At 38.5% G+C, this 19734-nt stretch overlaps 5 protein-coding genes and 1 long non-coding RNA gene across 9 annotated transcripts; 4 read left to right on the forward strand and 2 right to left on the reverse strand.

Moving 5' to 3' along the window:
- Positions 1-1523: 1523 nt before the first annotated feature.
- LOC119076791 (putative odorant receptor 71a) lies at positions 1524-3127 on the reverse strand. The gene is made up of 4 exons (XM_037183753.1): positions 2298-3127; positions 2048-2147; positions 1726-1989; positions 1524-1665 (listed from the first exon to the last, which is right to left on the reverse strand). Exons 1-4 carry the CDS (start codon positions 3038-3040, stop codon positions 1615-1617), a joined length of 1158 nt encoding a protein of 385 aa, XP_037039648.1. The 5' UTR covers positions 3041-3127; the 3' UTR covers positions 1524-1614.
- Positions 3128-5208: 2081 nt separating this feature from the next.
- Positions 5209-6145, forward strand: LOC119076794 (farnesol dehydrogenase-like). The gene has a single exon (XM_037183757.1). It carries the CDS (start codon positions 5327-5329, stop codon positions 6089-6091), a length of 765 nt encoding a protein of 254 aa, XP_037039652.1. The 5' UTR covers positions 5209-5326; the 3' UTR covers positions 6092-6145.
- Positions 6146-6246: 101 nt separating this feature from the next.
- On the reverse strand, positions 6247-8093 carry LOC119076792 (nudix hydrolase 8). Of its 3 annotated transcripts, XM_037183755.1 has the most exons (7): positions 7970-8087; positions 7678-7798; positions 7396-7574; positions 7224-7315; positions 7116-7160; positions 6785-6953; positions 6247-6723 (listed from the first exon to the last, which is right to left on the reverse strand). In XM_037183755.1, exons 2-7 carry the CDS (start codon positions 7767-7769, stop codon positions 6317-6319), a joined length of 984 nt encoding a protein of 327 aa, XP_037039650.1. In that variant the 5' UTR covers positions 7770-7798; positions 7970-8087; the 3' UTR covers positions 6247-6316. The 3 variants fall into 3 exon arrangements, with proteins under 3 accessions (XP_037039650.1, XP_037039651.1, XP_037039649.1); XM_037183756.1 differs by having other exon boundaries at positions 7396-7532; positions 7678-8093; XM_037183754.1 differs by having other exon boundaries at positions 7678-8092.
- Positions 8094-9884: 1791 nt separating this feature from the next.
- On the forward strand, positions 9885-12381 carry LOC119076795 (actin-related protein 8). Of its 2 annotated transcripts, none has more exons than XM_037183759.1 (11): positions 9885-10022; positions 10139-10303; positions 10362-10732; positions 10794-10846; positions 10905-10972; positions 11045-11160; positions 11226-11379; positions 11437-11667; positions 11732-11933; positions 11992-12171; positions 12230-12381. In XM_037183759.1, exons 1-11 carry the CDS (start codon positions 10002-10004, stop codon positions 12349-12351), a joined length of 1683 nt encoding a protein of 560 aa, XP_037039654.1. In that variant the 5' UTR covers positions 9885-10001; the 3' UTR covers positions 12352-12381. The 2 variants fall into 2 exon arrangements, with proteins under 2 accessions (XP_037039654.1, XP_037039653.1); XM_037183758.1 differs by having other exon boundaries at positions 9891-10022; positions 10136-10303.
- Positions 12382-15149: 2768 nt separating this feature from the next.
- Positions 15150-15932, forward strand: LOC119076796. The gene is made up of 2 exons (XM_037183760.1): positions 15150-15477; positions 15552-15932. The coding sequence occupies exons 1-2, from the start codon at positions 15430-15432 to the stop codon at positions 15825-15827; spliced, it is 324 nt and encodes a 107-aa protein (XP_037039655.1). The 5' UTR covers positions 15150-15429; the 3' UTR covers positions 15828-15932.
- A 1904-nt stretch (positions 15933-17836) lies between these two features.
- LOC119076797 lies at positions 17837-18460 on the forward strand. Its single transcript, XR_005087700.1, has 2 exons — positions 17837-18228; positions 18297-18460. It is a non-coding gene; the product is annotated as an uncharacterized LOC119076797 (long non-coding RNA).
- The last annotated feature ends 1274 nt before the right edge of the window (positions 18461-19734 follow it).

The following is a 19734-nucleotide window of genomic DNA, read 5'->3' on the forward strand; positions in this document are numbered from 1 at the left end:
GTCACAATAAGGTACAATGTACATATATTGCAAGTGGGTAAAGTCCAATGAAGAGGCTTAAAAAAACGTGTCTCTTAAGACCGAATTGGGTCGCGAAGTAGGGTAAACACGGTAACTCGGAATTGTATTGTCTCGTCAGAAAGTCACATACAATACCTTCTCGTAGGTGCCTGCGAATATTGTCTTTACAGTAATTTGACTAAATCGATTACGCAAAATTACCCCATTTACTAACTAGTTAGGAAAATTGCTTTTTTGGCAGTGCTGTGAATGATAAAAAATGTCCTAAGACTTCTTCAAAATTCAATTTACTCAAAATACACGCAAAATATTGATCAATATTGTAAATTACTAGGTAATTAGTGACATTGACATAAAATTGTAAGAATATCTGCATATCACATTGTAAATTACTAGGTGAAATTAGCGACATTGATATAAAACAGTAAGAATATCTGCATATTACACGGGGATTAAGTAACGTCATTTAAAATATTGATTAAACGCTTTCTCAGCTTTCTTTAATTTACAGGACAGTTGACATGCAAGACTTGTAATTTGAATTTAATATTTTAAAAAGGGAAAAATGAGAGTGTGGCACTGAATGTACTGACGCACAGCACTGCTTCTAGTATGAATATAGAAAATATTCGGACTCCGAATTTTGTAGGCTAATGAAATTACAGTAGGTACTGTGTTTCTTTTGTTAGATGACTTTGTTATTTGAGTTAAAACATACAAGCAATCCTATGCAGTAGCTCTTATCAGTGATAAGTTATCACTGAAGCCTTCAAATTTGACATTTGTCAATTCAGTGTTCATGCCACGTCAGTTGATAGTGTACGTTGCAAAAAAGTATGAATTTCTCATCAGTCATCAGTCATCACGCATGAATTTCTTGCTTAAAATTTTGAGGTGACTGTAGTTCCACGAGCTGTGGTCAAAATCGGTGGTACAAAAAAATATGCTTTTGGACTTTTCGGACTTCGGAGTGTAATTTAGCATAGTTTTAAGAAACGTATAGAAATCACTTTTCCGAAAAAAGTTTGTTCACAAAATTCCTCGTTAATTTTGCATTTTCTCATTTAAAATTAAATTAAATTTTTAGTTTCAATGCGACGCTGGATAGAATCCGTCAATTTGGTTGTTCATTTTTTGGACATCTTCACGAGGAGTGGCAAGCTCGAAAGAATAAAAACGTTTGACAGAGATTGGTGGTACTAAATTCATCGAAAACTATATATCAGCATTGAATGTTCGTTTATTTATTATAACACAGTAAATTACCATTTATTTTGTTACAACATCAATAATAACATTTGTACTTTGAAGGTGCTATTTAATTTTAATGAACCACAGCACTGCTCCTAGCATGAATACTGAGTTGAGTAAATGAGCTACCGCTTAGAAAACAAGCCAGCTATCTTTATAAGGGATACGAAGTACCTACTGTGATCTCATCAGCCTCCGAATATTTTCTATGTTCATGCTAGAAGCAGTGCTGTGATTGAACATAATTGTGCTACAATTCAGAACCTTGTGTTTTATAATATTCTAACATGTGTTAACATGTTGCAGTGCTAAGTTATAGCACTCATTTAGCATAAGTTTCATTTACTGAAAACTTTTTAAAATATTGAACATGCTGTAGGCTGAGTTCAAAATCTAAAACAAAGGTGAAAAGGTGAAAATCAAGCCAACCAATCCAATCCCATCTCAACAAACCCTTGTAAATGTCGTCAAATCTAGTGGGTACAGTTTTGCAATCACTATCGTTTGTGGTTGCTTTAAATATTCACCAAAAATGATGACGCACTTTTTGGTTGACTGTGTCTGGTTATACCAGTCCGATTCAAATAAGCAGTAAGAGAGACGATTGCTTGATAACATAATCTCATTGCCATAGTTTGTGATCATATACAAATGGGAAATGTAGTAAAACACCACAAAAACATAGATGTACCGTTCCAATAGAGTTTCACCGACATCCTTGAAAGGAAAGAACAATGAATAAAAGCGATCGCTAAAACGTCCTAACGATTCACACAAATGCCACACAATAAATCGCCCCGCAAATACACAGAGCGCTGGTGCCAAACTGAATGAAAAATAGGTCTGAGAGGAACAACTCCACATCTTCTACCAATCTGTGAAGTAAACTTGACGTTCATAAACTGAACAATGAATTATATCAAAGGCTCTATACCAGGCAAAAGATCAACATTTTGACTGATAAAAAATGTAAAAATCTTTTGCCTGGTATAGAGCCTTTGATTATACTCAACACAGTCACACACCCCTTTATATGGAGGTGAGCTTTGATTGAGGTCTTAAGATCTTCCAAAAATTTGATGTGGATTTGCTTTTGCGTCATCTTTACATTTCCATTTTCGCTACTAACTCTTCCCATATTCTTCAAGTCACCTCCCAGCACTTCATATCGCAGAGCACAAACCAACAGTAAATACCAAATTAACACGGTGCAAATGCTAAATGTTACTGTTAAAATAAATTCAGTAAAAAGAAAAGCTGTGGCAATCCAGAAAGCAATTTCGCTGTTTTTATAGTCCAAAGGAAACACAATTTTAATAAATAAGATTTTCTCACTTCCTACAAGCGGCGAAAATACGCACGAGAAACTAGCAAAAGCTAAAGAAATCAAAAACACAAACGCAAATTTTATCAACCCTCTCAATTTTGCATTGTAGGTGAGACAGTCATCTCCGTTTCGAATCGAGAATACACAAACTACGTTCAGAAAATTAAGAATTTCGTTCTGCTTCCAAATTGCAAGCGAAAGGTTTATCCACACAATTAAAATTCCCATTGATACTTCCACCAAGAATATCGAGTCGTCTTTCTTTTCGTTTTTTATTATTCCGCCCACCGATGCTACTAAGAAGAGAAAGTAATAGATGCAGTAAAATAGTTTCATCCGTATCTCTTTAAACGTAGGCTTATCTCCGCGATGCCAGGCGCCAATAAGATAAAATGTCGAAATTAGCAGACCGATAACTTTATGAATTTGAATGGAATGCATCCTTAGACCGTTTCGTTATAGAAAAGATAAAACTGAAACGTTTCAAAGTAAAAGCAAAACTGAATTGACATGGCTAAACTATAGTGCATGCCACTGCCACATTGCCACACTCTCCTTTCGTTTTTTAAGAATGAAAATGCAATTCAAATTACAAGTCTCACATATCAAATGTCTGGAAAGCTTTTGATTAGTATAGTTTTTCGTTGTGATACCGTATTGGATCGTGTAATATACAGACATTTTATCTAGGTCACTACTTAATAATTCACGCTGTAAGTGCGCGTGTAAATAAGAAAATAGAAACAGAATCAGAACAGATGCAAGATGCAACGCTTCGGAAAATATTATGACTGCATGAATGTGAGTGGTACTCTAAATCAATGAAAATGTACATAAGGTATGGTCAAATCTAATGTCAGAATTTGTGTGTAGCGGAGGAAATCAAGGTTCTGAAACAACAGGTTCAGACACTCACGAAGGTGAGTAAAATCAAATTTGTTAAACGCACTCATTGTGTCGTCCACGGCCGGTAGAGTAGCGGTTAATTCTGTCTTATATTGGGATCGGTAGCGGAACTAATTCTAAGATTTTTTATTAAAAAAAAAATCACATTGGAACATCTGGTTGGGCAGCTGTAGCCCCAAGTAGTCGAAAAATCACGATTTTCAATGGGTGATATCTTCGAAAGGAATCAACCGTGGAAGTTTCGGATTGTTGATATTGATAGAGAGTTACAAGCCCTATCCACCACTAGTAACTGATTTTTTAGATGTTGTCTCTGATGGCCAATTTTTGACCATCTTTTTCTTTGCTACCGTCGGCGATTTTTGAACACTGCTGGAACACTTCCAACGTAATTTTTTTTAAATCAAAATATGTACAGTTGCTTAGCCTTAAGCTAAAGCTTTGTAACGATACCAAACATGATACACATCGGTGGCGACGCGTACCCTTTTTGTTAGATTTTTTGTAGCGAGATCGCTCTACGACGAAATTTACAAACGAATCTTAAATTTCGAAGTTGTAACTCAGCTACTTCGTGTACTTTGTTCTTGAATGATTTTTTCGTGTTAATAGACAACACTTGAGTGTCGCAGAAGTCAAATATGACTGATTTTGGTGTAGGTGTCACTATTGGGCTTATGCGGGAATTCTGGTTTCTTCTAAACCGTGCCTATAACTATAGACCAAACCATTTAGATTTAATCAAGTTATTGCCTTCGACAGCATTATACGTGACGATATCTAGCGTCAAGGAATAGTCCAACAAATCGAATGAGCCATGAAACTCAATAAAAACCTTGAGTTCTTGTCCCAAAATGAGTTTCGAAGTTTTCGCGATATCACTCTTGAATTGTGTCCATTCAAAAATGATTTAGTAACCGACAATGGTGTGGATCGCCATATACGCCTGAATTTTTCCATTTCGTTCCCGAGGTCAACCTAACTATTAGCGAAAAATAGTTGCGAAAGTTCTAAAAATTTCTCATAGTGGAGAGCAAGAAGTCTTGAGGAAGCATCCAACGTATCTTTTTGAAAATTTATTAACAAAGCACTGTTCCTAGGATGAAAATTCGTATATCAAACGCCTCCAAATTTTCATATGTGCTGTGTGTTTCTGCTTACTCTTATACATACCAAGAACGGACAACACAACTCCTATCCTACCGAAAGAAATGCAAATCTAATTCTCATATCATCGGCGCCCAAATTTGTTCTGTGTTCATGCAAGGAATAGTGCTATGACCCATTTCATGTTGAAACCTCGGGACTCGGGGGTTATATTTTCAAATATGAAGTGAGCTACAGCTGTGCATATTATCACAGAGGCCTTACTATTATTGGAGTCTCCTAATTTCACTCTAGTTCGTCAAATTTTCTACAAAGAAGATTTCTTTGCTCCCTTTGCATTCTAACGACTACTAAGAACACCAAGAAATCCATCGACCACCAACTCTTATTGTAAAAAAAAACAAACGAAAAGCTCACCTATTTGTTGCTAACAAAGTGATAGTGTGTGTGTGTAAAAAAAGTTCCATCAATTTCTATCTCACTTCGCAAAACCTCTTCTAATACCTCTATGTGCCTGCACCACATACTTATATGGTCATGGTTTTCTCGATGATAAATCCACAGAGATAAAAACATACCTGCACAGCGCGCATACTCTCTCAACCGAAAAATTGTTCGAAAAATTTTGGATTTATGGTATAAGAGGCACCGTCACCGGTATCAATCCAGTGATTTTGTTGATTTACAGTGGAAATAGTCAATAAAAATAGAGACATGGACAAGTGGATCGGAAAAGTAGCTGTTGTTACGGGAGCATCAGCAGGAATTGGTAAAGCAATTGTGAAAGACTTGGCCAAAGCTGGCATTCACGTCGTCGGACTGGCGAGACGCGACGAAAAAATCGTAGAATACGTCCGGGAACTAGGAAACACATCGGGTAAAGTGTATGCACGAAAATGTGATATATCCGACCAGCAATCGGTAAAACAGACATTCCAATGGATTGAACAGCAGTTCGGATCAATAAGCATTCTGATTAACAATGCGGCTATTCTGTACAACGGAACAATTCTCGATCCAGGTGATGATGCTATGGATCAACTGAATGCAGTTATCAATACGAATTTTACCGGTGCCGTTCAGTGCAGCCGAGAAGCGATACGATTGATAGAAAAGTCTTGTGATCACGGGCTGGTTGTTAATATCAATTCCATTGCCGGCAATTATGTGCCGTTTGGAATGGGAACGAATGTGTATGCTGCATCGAAACACGCCCTTCGCGCGTTCAGCGAAGTATTGCGTCATGAGTTGGTCGTGAAAAAGGACAGTAAAATCCGAGTGTCGAACCTGAGTCCGGGTGTTGTAGAAACGGAAATGGCAGTGGCCGCAGGCATGGTTAGTGATGCTTCGTTGATTTATCAACATTTACCGCATTTGTCGTCGGAGAATGTGTCTGAGTCAGTGATGTTTCTGCTGCAAGTTCCATACAATGTAAATATTACGCAGCTCACAATTCAGCCAGTGGGTGAGAAGGCTTGATGAACCATAAGGTGCACCGTTGCGGTTGTAATAAAATACTTTCGAGACTCACTATCCAATGAAGTTTCTTTCCGATCGTTTTAACGTTTACCGAGTGGTCGAAAACATTAGATTGATTCGATCGCTAAATGAGCAATGAATGGAATGTGAGCGACTGCGTTGATTCTCAATGAAATACCGGGATCTGAGTCTTGAAAATTTTAATTTAGGATCACAGATAGCCCGCTACAAATTCCCTTTTTTAGTTACAACGTCGCCATCCTCTTGCGATGGCTCAAACGAAAACAGTTTATATTTTCTCCGCAACAGCTGATGCTCATGCTCAGTGCAATCGATTTTAATGCCCGCATCGCGATAATGGAGATACGTCCTCAGAAAACTGCGGTTCAGTTCGTGCACATTCGGATGTGTTAGGAATTCGTCGAAATCCATCCATTTACTGTCGGCTATTTCACGTGGACAATTCACCAACGCACTGTCGTCCGTTGTCGTCAAGGCCATTACGAAATACAGATCCGAACAACGGAAATTGAAACTATGAGCATGGCGTACGCTGAGCAAACTGAGGAATTTCGTTTTAACGCCCGTTTCTTCTTCAACCTCACGGATGACAGCGTCAACTAGATCTTCGCCTAGCAAGAGAACATTCGGGGATGAGTCAAAGCAAAATGAATTTAGCGAAATATAGTTCACCTGGCTCTACGTAACCGCCGGGTAGCTTCCAACTGCCAGCAATTATTGCTTGTTTCTCTGTTATCGACAGCACCTGATTTTTATTGTTGATCACCAGACCTCCAACTCCGACCATGGTGTGGGCGTACACAGGAATGTTTGATGTTTCGTCGGTCGGTAGCCATTTTACCTGCGAGAAAGACATTCGGCGGTTAATGTCGAAATTCCATTGTATTAGAGTGGGGATTTAAGTTCAGTCAATTGCAAGGCTTTCATGGTCTACGACCTAAGCTTTGATCTAAAATCCTCGGGATTTTGGCCGAACTTTCCTTGACATTGAAGAGACCATTACCATCATAACAAATCCCTCTTTGGCATGATGAAAATCGAAACCATTCTACAATCGGGAGAGACGAGGATTAATCATCGCATCCGAAATTTTCAAGTCAACAACGTATACCTTCGCCAAAATGGGAACAACATCCGAATTACCCACATCGACTTTAAACCAAACCGACCGACATTGTTGCTCTTGCCAATACTCTAGCGATTCTAAAAATAACGAACACATTTTCGACGTGAAATTGCCGTCCTTTTCTGTACAGTTGAAAGGTTGTAAAGGTTGAACTTACTTTGTAATTTAATTGGAAATTTTGTGATATCAAGTGGCTCGGATGCGGTACTACTGACTGTGACACCTTGATACCTGTCTCTAATACCGTTGAATACATCTACTTTCGGTTCCATATCAGTTGTTGAAATGAATTTTCTAAATGCGAATGTGATACGAGACGAGAGGTTGATTTCGTTTCTGTTACCGTAATCGTTATACTAATCTTTATGCGCAGTTATCACACAGTCTAGTGATACCACCACTATCAATCGACACTAAAACACATTAGCTTATAATTTACCTCTCTTGAATGAAAAGTGGCCTTAAAATCGTCTCATTGATCGGAAAAGATTTTCTTATCAATTGTCTCGCCTGCTGCCAGCAATTCAACATTTACTTTTAAGCGGGTAGCGCTTGGAACACTAAAGTACACAAAATGTAAAATTAGCTTAAAACAAACTTGTTGACTGTCTTTGCAGCCAATAATAATCGAACGATTATCGAAAACTCCCGACAACTTTAATTCTCCAAAACAATTTTCATTTGAAGGTGAATTAACTTAAGTTGATTCGAGAGTATACAGTTCACTCCGCCTCACTAATTCATTTAATTTAAACTATCAATTAAGTGTTATTCTCACTCGTTCTCCATCACTGATAAGAAATTTGTTTTTGTTTCCGTGAGCAGAGTAGATTTTGACCCACATATTTTGACGTTTCGAAACAAAACATTTGACGGTTGAGAAAAGGTAAAAGAAAAACATTTGAAGTGTTCAACTCTATGAAAAGTGACCCGACCTATTTTGAGTACCCGTACCAGAGAAATGATAAGTTGGTACACCTGTGGCGAGATTTAAGGAGCATGTCGAAAAAATTGGCACCTCTCTTGAGAGAATTCGTATTTAATTCTCTCCCATACCGTACACAATTTTTAACCTCAGATTCCTTCTATATCGCCACAGGCGTACCAACTTATCATTTCTATAACCCATACGGAATTTTAGTCTTTCAAGGGTTTCTTACATTATCAGTCGGTTCGATCAAAGAGAACAATCGATTGAAATAATCAAGCATGTTGATATGTCAAAAGTACGATATACTGTCCTTTACGCAGGGATTTCTTTTTTGAGAAATTCGAGAATTTTGTTAGTGAGAATTTGAAAATTTTCTCAAAAATGAAGAAAATGAGAAAATTTGCAAGTAAATATATGGGTTGAGGTAAGGTTCATAGAGTTACACTCAAGAGTTGGCGAGATGGCGCTTTTCTATGAAAATGCTACTTCTAAGAGGAAACCAGCATTTTGGGTGCCGATGCTCCAAATAATTGTATTCTTGTGGATAGTAGCTGTTGTTTTTACTGCTGTTACATGAATACTGTCTGACATTTTGTGTCATTTAATTTGTGTTGTGTTTGTTTGTTCTTAGAGTTGGTTTAAATCGTCACAGTATGTAATTGAAATAATAAATTTTAGGAGCAAATTCAACTAAAAGTAATAGTGAAAATTATCGAATTATACTGAAAATTGTTTGACTTAGCTTAGTGAAAATATGAATTTGTGCAGTCAACAGTAAAAATACCACAAATTTCATTCAAGAATACTAACAAATTGGTTGCAAAATAGTGTTGAATTGTCGTTACAGGCGTATCCAATTACATATTCGAGCAATTGTACAATCAGATTTTATGAATCTTCAAAAAAGAAAAAGTGCAATGGTTTGTTTTGATATGAGTCAGCATAATTTTCGTTTTGACATATCAACATATAACTCAGGGTTGAATACTACAAAGATGTGGTTGCCCATTTAGTGGCCACATGTATAGATGATAAAACGACGAAATGCCATCACGCCAACTCTCGAGTGTAACCCTATGGTAAGGTCATTCAGACGCGCAGTCTAGCACAATAGTTCGATGCTAATGACACCTTTTTTTTAAAATGGCTGACTATGATTTACTTGTGTTTCACAAAATGTCGTGCCTATCACAAAACAGATGGCCCAGCTTTCTAAGAAATTTTGTGATTTTAAAGAAAGGTAGAAATTTGTAAGAAACTTGAGAATATAGATGTGAGTGTCACCTGGGATAGAATCAGCTTGTATTAAGTGTCCATTCCACTCAACAAAAAGTACTCCGTGAGAGAGCCGTGAGAGAGCAAACTGTCAAATAATTTCATGATTTCGGTCTATTAACGTCGTAAGCAGGGATTTTCTTGGTAAATCATTTTCCAATGTTTTACTGAATTTCCTACATTTTTTCGAATTTTCCTGCGCTTGTCCAAATTTTGTGTAAAATTCGAAGGAAAATTTGGGAAAATCTGGGAGAAAATGTGTTTCTAAAAGTAGTCCTTGGTGTTCTAAGAGAGTAACTGTTGATAACATTTATGTGGGATTATTGATCAACACAAACTTTCTGTACACCAATATAAACGTCAGAACCCAGAGAGAGAAATTTAGAATATCAGTCTAGTTTTGACGCAAATCTCACAATCGCTGCACCGAATTTACATTTTCTCTTTAGAAGTTATATATTTCATGAGGAATATGGATTGCCGCTGTCAAACAAATGCAAACACCGACAACAACAAAATTTAGCAACAAAAACCGGTGATCAACAAAATAACACAAAATGCCATCGGATTGTCCAGAAGTGAGTGAAATTTGTGTAAACTCGTCTACTCTACGTAGTTGTATAGTCAGATTGGTTCTGTAAATTAAAATACGGAGTAAGACGGACTAGCCTACACATTAAATATCTTCCAGCAGGTCCAAGCTCAACAAATCATCATCATTCATCCGGGCTCGTTCAATCTACGAATTGGTCGGGCATCTGATTTGAATCCGCATCGGATTTTGCATGCAGTGGCTCGTCGACGGAAGCCAGGTGGAAACGTTTATTCGGACTCCTTCCTTCCCACAAGCATAGCAAAGGTGAAACGTCGTTGAATTGAATTAAACTATCGACGCGTCAACAAAATCAAAATTTCAGAGCAAGGAACTTCTTCAAGAGCTGGAGGACTGTCGAATTCAAGTATCGCACACGCTACAGTCATGCCTGCAATCGGATGGACGACGTCGTTACGCTACACCACCGCAGCAAATATCAGCATTCAATCGTAGATCGACACCGGACGTTGTGGTCGAAAAGTCGGAAGACTGGCTGCATCCGAATCTCGAAACGGTTTTCGGTGAGGAGATCTTGGATTTAGATCCGAACGGCGAGTACAACGTACATTTTCCGATTCGACGCGGGGAGTTCAATCTTCATTCGAATGTTGGTGGCTCGTTAACGTGCGTGTTGGCGGATCTGCAAGAGATCTGGGAGTATGTGCTGCAATGTAAGATGGATATTAAGCTGAGGTTCGAACGAACAATTTCTCTTTGTTGCGGTGAAAGTGAATTTTTGGCAAATTTTTTACAGTGACCTGCATTCGTATAAAGCGGTTTTGGTCATTCCGGACATATATCATCGGGGTAAGAATTATTTCCGATTCGTTGCCACCGACAGTCATCACAATTTTCGATCCTTTAGGTCACTTGAAGGAGCTAATGAATTTAATGCTAACGAAAATTGGTTTCGGCAGCTGCTTTTTCGTTCAGGTGAGCAGCATTCGGTTGAACCCGGCACTTCCATGTCTACAATTTTTTTCACTTAATTTTATTAACCCAAAGGATCATGTAGCAGCAACATTCGGTGCCGGACTTGGCTATGCTTGTGTTGTTGACGTCGGTGATCAGAAGACATCCGTGTCCTGTGTAGAAGACGGAATTTCACATCCGAATACAAGGTTTGTCATACTCGTCTTCGTTTTCTGTGCTTCACTTGATTGTAACACGAAATCCATCGGTACAGAGTTCGTTTAGAATACGGCGGTGCAGACGTTACGCAGACATTTCACTGGCTACTACAGAAATGTGCATTTCCATATAAAGAATGTGACGAAAAGATGCCACAAGACGCAATGCTTTTGAAATCGCTGAAGGAAGATTTCTGTCACGTGAATTTGGTTGGTTTCACTGCGGCTTCATAGTACCTCGGAAAGATAACAATTTCATCCATCTAGGACATATGTGGCTCGCAGGAAAAATCCTTTAAAATTAGTCAACCAGGGAGATCACAGGTCGTCTATACATTGCAAGTGGGCGACGAATGTATCGTAGCTCCGTTGAGTCTCTTTCACACGGAGCTACTCGGTGTGACTGGAGTAAAAAAGGAGGCAAAAGTACAAAAGACAGCAGCGCATCAAACCGATCCAGAAGATTGTTTCGATGCCGAGTATTTACGTGAGACTGGTGTAAGTACCAGTCAAGACTTCCCAACTAGAATCGATTAACTTCAATTTGAAAACCGTCTTGTAGCGTAAAGGCGCCAAAGAGCAAATGGACCAAATTCAAATCGATGGTTCCGTTCTTCCGACCAACGACAATCCCGAGGAAGACATTGTGGTTGATGCGCTCGAAGTGGAGCGCGAAATGAAACCATTCGACAAGGAATTTGTTTTGCCCGGTGGTCAAATAATTGGACTGGATCAGGCCGTTCTACAGAGCATTGAACGATGCCGTAAGTTTATTCGTCTCAATATCACACCCGGCATAGAAAATCATTCCCTATTTTATAGCAAACGACGAACTGAAACGCAAAATGTACGGCTGCATATTGGTGGTTGGTGGTGGAATGAAATTCATTGGAATCGGAAAGTGGCTACAAAATCGAGTCGGACTGCAAATTCCCTATTTATATCGATCGGAACACCTGGACATCGTCACCAGTCCGAAGGAAATGGATCCGGCGATGACAGGTAAAATGAAAACTATTTCTGAAGTTTTCGTTTTGAATTGATCGATGTCTTACCTTAGCTTGGAAAGGTGCTGCTGTTATGTCTTGTCTGGAAAGCGCACCGGAATTGTGGATTCAGGGCGCAGAGTGGCAAAAGCATGGATTGAGAATATTAAGGGAGAAGGCACCGTTTATGTGGTAACAATGAAATACAGAAAGTTTTCGAGTCAAACGTTTGGTTTGTTTGCATTTCTGGTGGGTTTACTTTTGGGACGTTAGTTACATCATCGATTAACGCCACGGCATAAGTAAATAATGAAGTGAAGTGAGGAAATTTTCGAAATTGTTCGGATGGCGAGAGGTTCTGGTGTTTGCAGGAAGAGTCTTCGATAAAATTTCAATTTCGATTAAAACTAAATTTTTGCTAGATCCAGGGTAAGCTGCATTATGGAAGCGAATAGCGGCTTGAAATTTATAAGAGCTTCGGAGGTGAAATTCGATCGTCAATATGCAGAGACTTTTCGAAGTACAATTGAAAATCGATGTGCTTTACACTGTACATTCTTGTGCTCTTCGTATTTTCCATACAAAATTTTGGTTTGAATTCGGTGTTAAAGCTTCTAACCATGCCTAGCCAGAATATTCAATTCAGGAAGAGGAGTATGATACAGTGCTGATCGTGTACATTTTCGATCAAATGGAAAGCTTAGATAACGTACGTTACAGAGAACACGCTATATGTATCCATCCCAGACGAAATGGGTCCGATTTTGAGAGGTGGTTTTTCAACATAATAAGACACAGCACTGCTTCTAGCATAAACAGAGAAAATGCTCGGGGGCTGATGAAATCGTTTTCGTTGGATGAATTAAAACATACAATCCTAAGCAGTACCTCTATCACTTTAAATTTTATACTTGTCAATTCAGTGTTCATGCTAGGAGCAGTGCTGTGCCCACGGGGTGGACACTATGTAAATAGCAGCATTTAAAAAATCAAGAATAGCATGAATAGTGTTAGGCCCGTGGCTGTGCCTGAAGAAAGGTCTGTAACACTAAAGGTAATGCAAATGCAGACCTCCCACGCCAAAAATTAGCCCCTTAATTCAGGAATAAGGAGGATATTTTATAAAAATCGGGAGGATTCAGGAGGTTTTCATACTCATAAAATAAGGAGATTCGTGACTGTTATCAAAGAAATGAACGCCAAAATTATTTAAAAATTTATGAAACAAAACTTTTTTTGTGGAGTCGTAAAGAAGATGCACTAAAACAACAATCTAATTCGTTTGTCAAACGTTCTAGTTGATCATGTTCATAGAAGGTGCCGTACACATCCAGAATTCACGTAAGTGCTTTAAGCTTTTCGTTCGCAACCAGTTCGACGAGCCTGAATGTCTGACATTTTTCCATTTCAATACTCTCGGATTCACAGCGCTGACTAGAATTTCGTCGTAATGAGATTCAATATCTCGTTCATTTAGTACGTAAGTACCTTTATCAAGGCAAATACTCAGCTCCTGTAGGTTGTAAAATAATCCAAGACTGTGCGTTGAAATTTCACACTCGCTCTCGTCGTAGATGATTTCCATTTGGATTTCTGTTATTTTGTCGGCTGAGCATTTGTTGATTATGGTGTTGACTATGGAACCGCAGGTACGTCCGATACATCGAATCCTTCGTATTGATTTTCCGAATACATCAAGGACCTCAGATGTCGGCTCTACTCTTACATCCACAGTCACTAATTTTTTGCCAACTGTACGTTCCAACAGCTCCTTCTCGTATCTGTCCATTTTATATACTAGCAACAAGTCGTTCACGCTCAAGTGTTCCAACAGTTTTAGCTGAAAGTTCCGGTTACTGGGATCGTCCATATCGAGTCAATTCTTAGAGGACGAGATTGATCCAACGGTAGGAGCGTCGCTTTTTGCGGTCATATCTTTTCACTTTGTAATAAATTTAGAATTGAAGTTAGTTGTCGGCTGGTTTTTGGCAAATCATCTTCGATGGAGATATTTTGCGCATTCTTTTTCGAAAAGTTTACATTGCAGCGGAGAGCTTTATCTATTTGAATTTTATTTTTTTCATTCGCCGTCAATCTGTGGTGGAAGGAAACTTGAACTCAATACAAAATGACTATATTTGCACCCGAATGCAGATAGTGATTCTATTACTGTTAATGCACCCGGGTGGAAATAGTCGCAGTATTCCATATATAAATAGAGATAGCAGCACTAATATACCCGGACCAGATACAAGCATTTCTATACTGTACAGTTTACGACATGCCGAGCTTTAGGTTTCTTCCCTGTCAAAGCCAAAATAACATTTCGCATTGCTTTGGAGAGCTTTCGAAAACTTTAACGTTTTCTTTTGGATTCCATTATGGTCAGTCACAGTTGACCATCCCGTGTAGATGAGTGCAAGTCAGATGAATTGATTAGATTAATTGATGGAAAAATTCCTGAAATCAATTTGCATGTCCGTGAAAGACCTGAACCATACGCAAAGTGTGGATTTAATGACGAGATTGTTCGTATGCACTGCACCCACTGCGTGTCAGGTCAAAACGCAGTATCGCAATATTTGTGAGCTTTCGAAAGACTTAAGCTTCTCTTGGAAAAGTGAAATATTTCACTGTAATACAAAAGAAGCTTAAAGCTCTCGAAAGCTCTTTAAAAACATAGACACAAAATAAATAAGGTGTTTTGGCATAGTACGACAACCCAGGTTATAGTGAGAAATTAGACGTTACAGAATGATGAGGTAAAAAAATAATTATTTTGTCTCCATTAAAACGTGACTGCTACTTACCGTTTGAGAAGCCAATTACATATCTGAGCATTTTTAAGTAAGTCAATGGTTAATGCTTGGAGCAATACTGAAATTTTCAATCTGAAAATTTAACACGTTGTATCGTATCAACAAATAAAGTAGATGTCGACGTCGTTGCTTTAACATTTATTATAAATTATTGTTTCAAAACGTAACGCTATTTGATTGCAATGTAATTTCATAGCTGCGTATACTCACACACCAAACGCTATAATTTGAAATTCGGGTCACTGTCACTGGAACAATATCAAAATGCAATTAATTGTAATTGTAATTTCTACGGCTGATGTGCATCAATGCAATTTTTATCCAGTCATTTATGCTGTTTAAAATATTATAAAAGTGATGCGCCTGCAGAAATTCTTAGTCAATAAAAAATTAGTTTCGCTTTCGCACGCATCGTTTTCGAGTAAAAGAATATTTTTGCTTCAACACTCCAAGAAATGAAAGTGTCTGCAATTATTGTACTAATTATCGTCAGCCTAACGGTGGTATGACTATAATCGATTTTCCTCTGAAATTCTAACAGTTACACAACCGAACCTAATCAATTTTCACAATTTAGTTCACCGACGCACAAATGATGAAAGACCAATCGTCAGGGGATGATTGGAGCATGAGTGGATTGGACTCGACGCCAATGTTGAAGAGCGAACAGGTAAAGTCTTTGAGCCTAGACGACATTGATATGAATTCAGATACGGACGATAGCTTTGATATTTCAACCACCGGGAAAGGTAGACGTGAACGTGAGGTACGTGCCTTTTTCGATCTAATTTTGAACATTTTGGAGACGATAAGAGGTCCGGCGAAAAATGATATTCGTCGCAAAGATAATTGAATTTTGTTAGTAAACAAGTTGGTCGCCTCTATGTGTAGTTCTCGTGTTTTCTTTTACAATAAAGGCTGCATAAGATCATCGGCCTAATAAATTGTTCGTAAAATTGAAATTAATTGTCCATCTTCGGTCCACCTCTACTTCCTACCCATCAAGATCGAGGTAGCTGATTAGCCAGTTCGGCCCTGAATTTGTGTCATGCATATGTTCATCAAGGTAAGTTACAGTTCGCTCAACGAGAAGATTTCTAATGCGAAGGTACGTGATCCTGATCTTTTAGCAACAGCTAATTATCTGTAATCGACACTGACGGTAAATATAAGCAATGATCTACGACTAGTGCAGTCTTATATCCAAATGTTTGCTAAAACAAATGAAGTAAAAGATTTTGGGCCAAATTTTAAAAATTGCAATAGATTTTATAATCGCGATATGCTTGCAGTTTTGTTATAACGTTTACATTGTTGAAACCCTAGCAATAACATTGAATTAGCCAGCTTCAAATTGGGAGGCTTCAGTGATAAGAGCTATTGCTTGAGATTTTTTGTGATGTTTCATACAGCGAAGCAAATCATCTATCTTCACAAAGGAAACATTTATCCTACCGCATTCTCCAGCCTCCGAATATTATCTACGCTAATGCTAGGAGCAGTGCTATGTTGAAACCGACTATGTCTTCCCTACCTTCGATATTATCCCTAATTTCACTCTTCTATCGACTAGGCCCCACCTCTTGGGTGGGTCAGGTCCCTTGACTGGCTATTTTTTTCTATAATTCCAGCCTTAGTTTTCTAACCATTTTTAAATGAGGTGGTGTTTTTGAGATCACAAAGTTAAAGTCACATGAAAAGGTCTCTTTATTCAGAAAACAGCAGTCATCACATGCTTCATTTTACTCATATTTATTTAATTTCCTGAAGAAACAAAAAGAGCTATGAGTTGAAGGTCCAGCGAGCGATGTCTTACTCCTAAGTTGAGTCTCCTATATAGTCTACTAAAAGCGCTGAACAGGTGGCGCATTTCTTTGCTTACCTCTTGAAAAAAAACTCATGTGAATTACGGCTCTGGCAAAATTCACACTCGTGCAAACACTTTAGGAACGAAAAATTTCTTTTAAGAACGCGATTTCACGCAAAAATTGTCGTATATCGCAGATTACCAGTCCAATAAAGTCCAATGTTCGAATTTAACCACATGAATTACGATACTAGTCGAAAACACTTAATATTTTCAAATCTGCGATTTTTGAAGCCTCTGAGAATTACTCGAGTTATCGTGTTATCAAGCAAGCAAGATTGTACTAGACTTCTAGATTGTTCGACCAGAAATCTGAATATTTCGTCTCTTACTTGCTACCCGTGTTATGGACTAGGAATATATTTTCTTTTGGCCATAAACACATAGGGAACAAGAACACTTATTCAAGAGTTAGAAACTTGATTTCACCACGCGTGGTTCAGCTTCGTTCCGGACCAAAAGTTGACAGAATTTATTCTGTCCTTATACACGTTTTCGTCCCAGATTACTAGTCCAATTAAATTCCAATGTTCGAGTTTAACCACATGAATTACGCTACTGGTCGAAATTGATTTTTGAAGCCTCTGAGAATTACTCGAGCTATCGGTTTCTCAAGCAAGCAAAAACTCTTTTGGGAAGTACTTCTTAATTGTTAGACCAGAAATCCAGAATTTCACTACTCGTCAAATAAGAAATTTTTCTGGAAATCCGTTGCAAAAATGTCGTGGTAAACAAGTTATGTTTACAATTACTCCAAACTCACTACTCCAATATCATTCTCTGTCAATTAAAACAAAAAATTTGAAAATCGGGTAAAAATTACTCAAGTTATCGCGCGGTAACAAGAGAAAGTGTCTGTGTAGAATTTCTCCCATCTCGTTGTTCGAACATTATCCATCTGCAAACTTAGCCTCAAGATTTTCAATCTTCATCGATTAAGACAAAATCTTTGAAAATCGGATAAGAATTATGGAAGTTATGTTGGAAGTTACAATTGAATAACTCTATAAAGTGAATAAACGTTGTAGTCAGTCTGAATAAGAAGAATATAGTAAGCCTAGATAAGTTTGTAAAACATATAAATACGCCGTATTTGTTCTAAATAAAATTAGTCTATTCTGAGACGGCAAACTGGTCGTTTCATTGTAGATTCCGGAGTGGAATGAAACCGTAATTCCAACAGGTTATGGGGCCCAGACACATTGAACTGTGGCAATTAATCTGCAGCGCCAGTTTGTACTGGAAGGGGTGTCAATAACACTCGCTGTATGATTAAATTGTGGTTGTTGTGTGTTCTGCGGAAAGTTTCGACGCTGGTTCGCGCTATGGCAGTGGTGGCGGTAACTCCAAGTATGGCGGTTGGTATGGCATCGTTTCGTCTGAGGAGGTAGTCACAAAGTGGTGGCGGTAAACTCCAAGTATGGCGGTTGGTATGGCATCGTTTCGTCTGAGGAGGTAGTCACATGGCAGATGGTCGCGTCGATGATGGTCGATGGTCAAGTCAATGGCAGACGACAAAATTGGTCGAGTCATGGCAGATGACAAATGGTCACGTCGATGACGGTCGGTAGGCGTAATACTGGGTGAGCAGTGCAATCTCACAAACGGTTCAGCATCAATCAAGATGGCAACAGTGGTCAAGATGACAACGGTGGTCAAGATGGCAACAGTGGTCAAGATGGCAACAGTGGTCAAGATGACAACGGTGATCAAGATGGCAACAGTGGTCAAGATGACACACGATGGTCAAGATGACACACGATGGTCAAGATGACGCACGATGGTCAAGATGACACACGATGGTCAAGATGACACACAATGGTCAAGATGACGCACGATGGTCAAGATGACACACGATGGGTGTGATGACTACGGATTTTAGTCATGGAAATAGCTAAATGCTATTCGTGGCAACTACGGATTAGTTGCAATCGGACATAAAGGACAGTCGCTGCATCACAATTGATCAATGTTCAAGTAAAGGGCAGACGACAAGGTCGATTGGGAAAGTTGAACGGCAGTATCGAAGGTAAACGACAAGGTCGATTGGCAAGGACGAATGGCAAGTTCGGAAGTACCGAAAGTCAATGGCAAGGACGAATGGCATGGTCGAATAATTTGTACGAGGTCAAATCGAATTTGCACGAATAATTTAATTGAGTGGGTCATGATTGAACGAATGGTCGAATGTACACAAGGTCGATGGTCGAATGGCTCAGTTGATTTATCGAATCAGGAGGTTTATTGAAATGGTCCGCAATACGATTTAAGTGGGAGTCGAAGTACACTTATAGAATTATCCAATTGAGTGGGAGTGTTGGAAGTTACAATTGAATAACTCTATAAAGTGAATAAACGTTGTAGTCAGTCTGAATAAGAAGAATATAGTAAGCCTAGATAAGTTTGTAAAACATATAAATACGCCGTATTTGTTCTAAATAAAATTAGTCTATTCTGAGACGGCAAACTGGTCGTTTCATTGTAGATTCCGGAGTGGAATGAAACCGTAATTCCAACAAGTTATCGCGGTAACAAGTAAAAAAATCTCTTGAGAATTACTCCCACCTCATTACTCCAATATTGCCCATCTACGAACTTAACCTCATGATTTTCATTCTCCGTCGATTAAAACCAAAATTTTGCAAATCGGTAAAGAATTACTCGAGTTATCGAGTCCACAAGTGTACGGACGTTTTCTGTATTTAACGTTTTTTGCCAATGTAGAACATTTTCAAAATATCAAAGTGAACTTAGCGTTACGGACATTTAAGGGTATTTTCTTTCATAAGACCCTGACTTTCAGTCAAGGGAGTAATTGGTAAGGCATTGATAGGCTTTGAGAAGAATCACTAGTGACTAATCGAAATCAGAAAAATGTTACTCAACCACTCAT

This window comes from Bradysia coprophila, unplaced genomic scaffold, assembly GCF_014529535.1.
Source record: "Bradysia coprophila strain Holo2 unplaced genomic scaffold, BU_Bcop_v1 contig_232, whole genome shotgun sequence".
NCBI lineage: Eukaryota > Metazoa > Arthropoda > Insecta > Diptera > Sciaridae > Bradysia > Bradysia coprophila.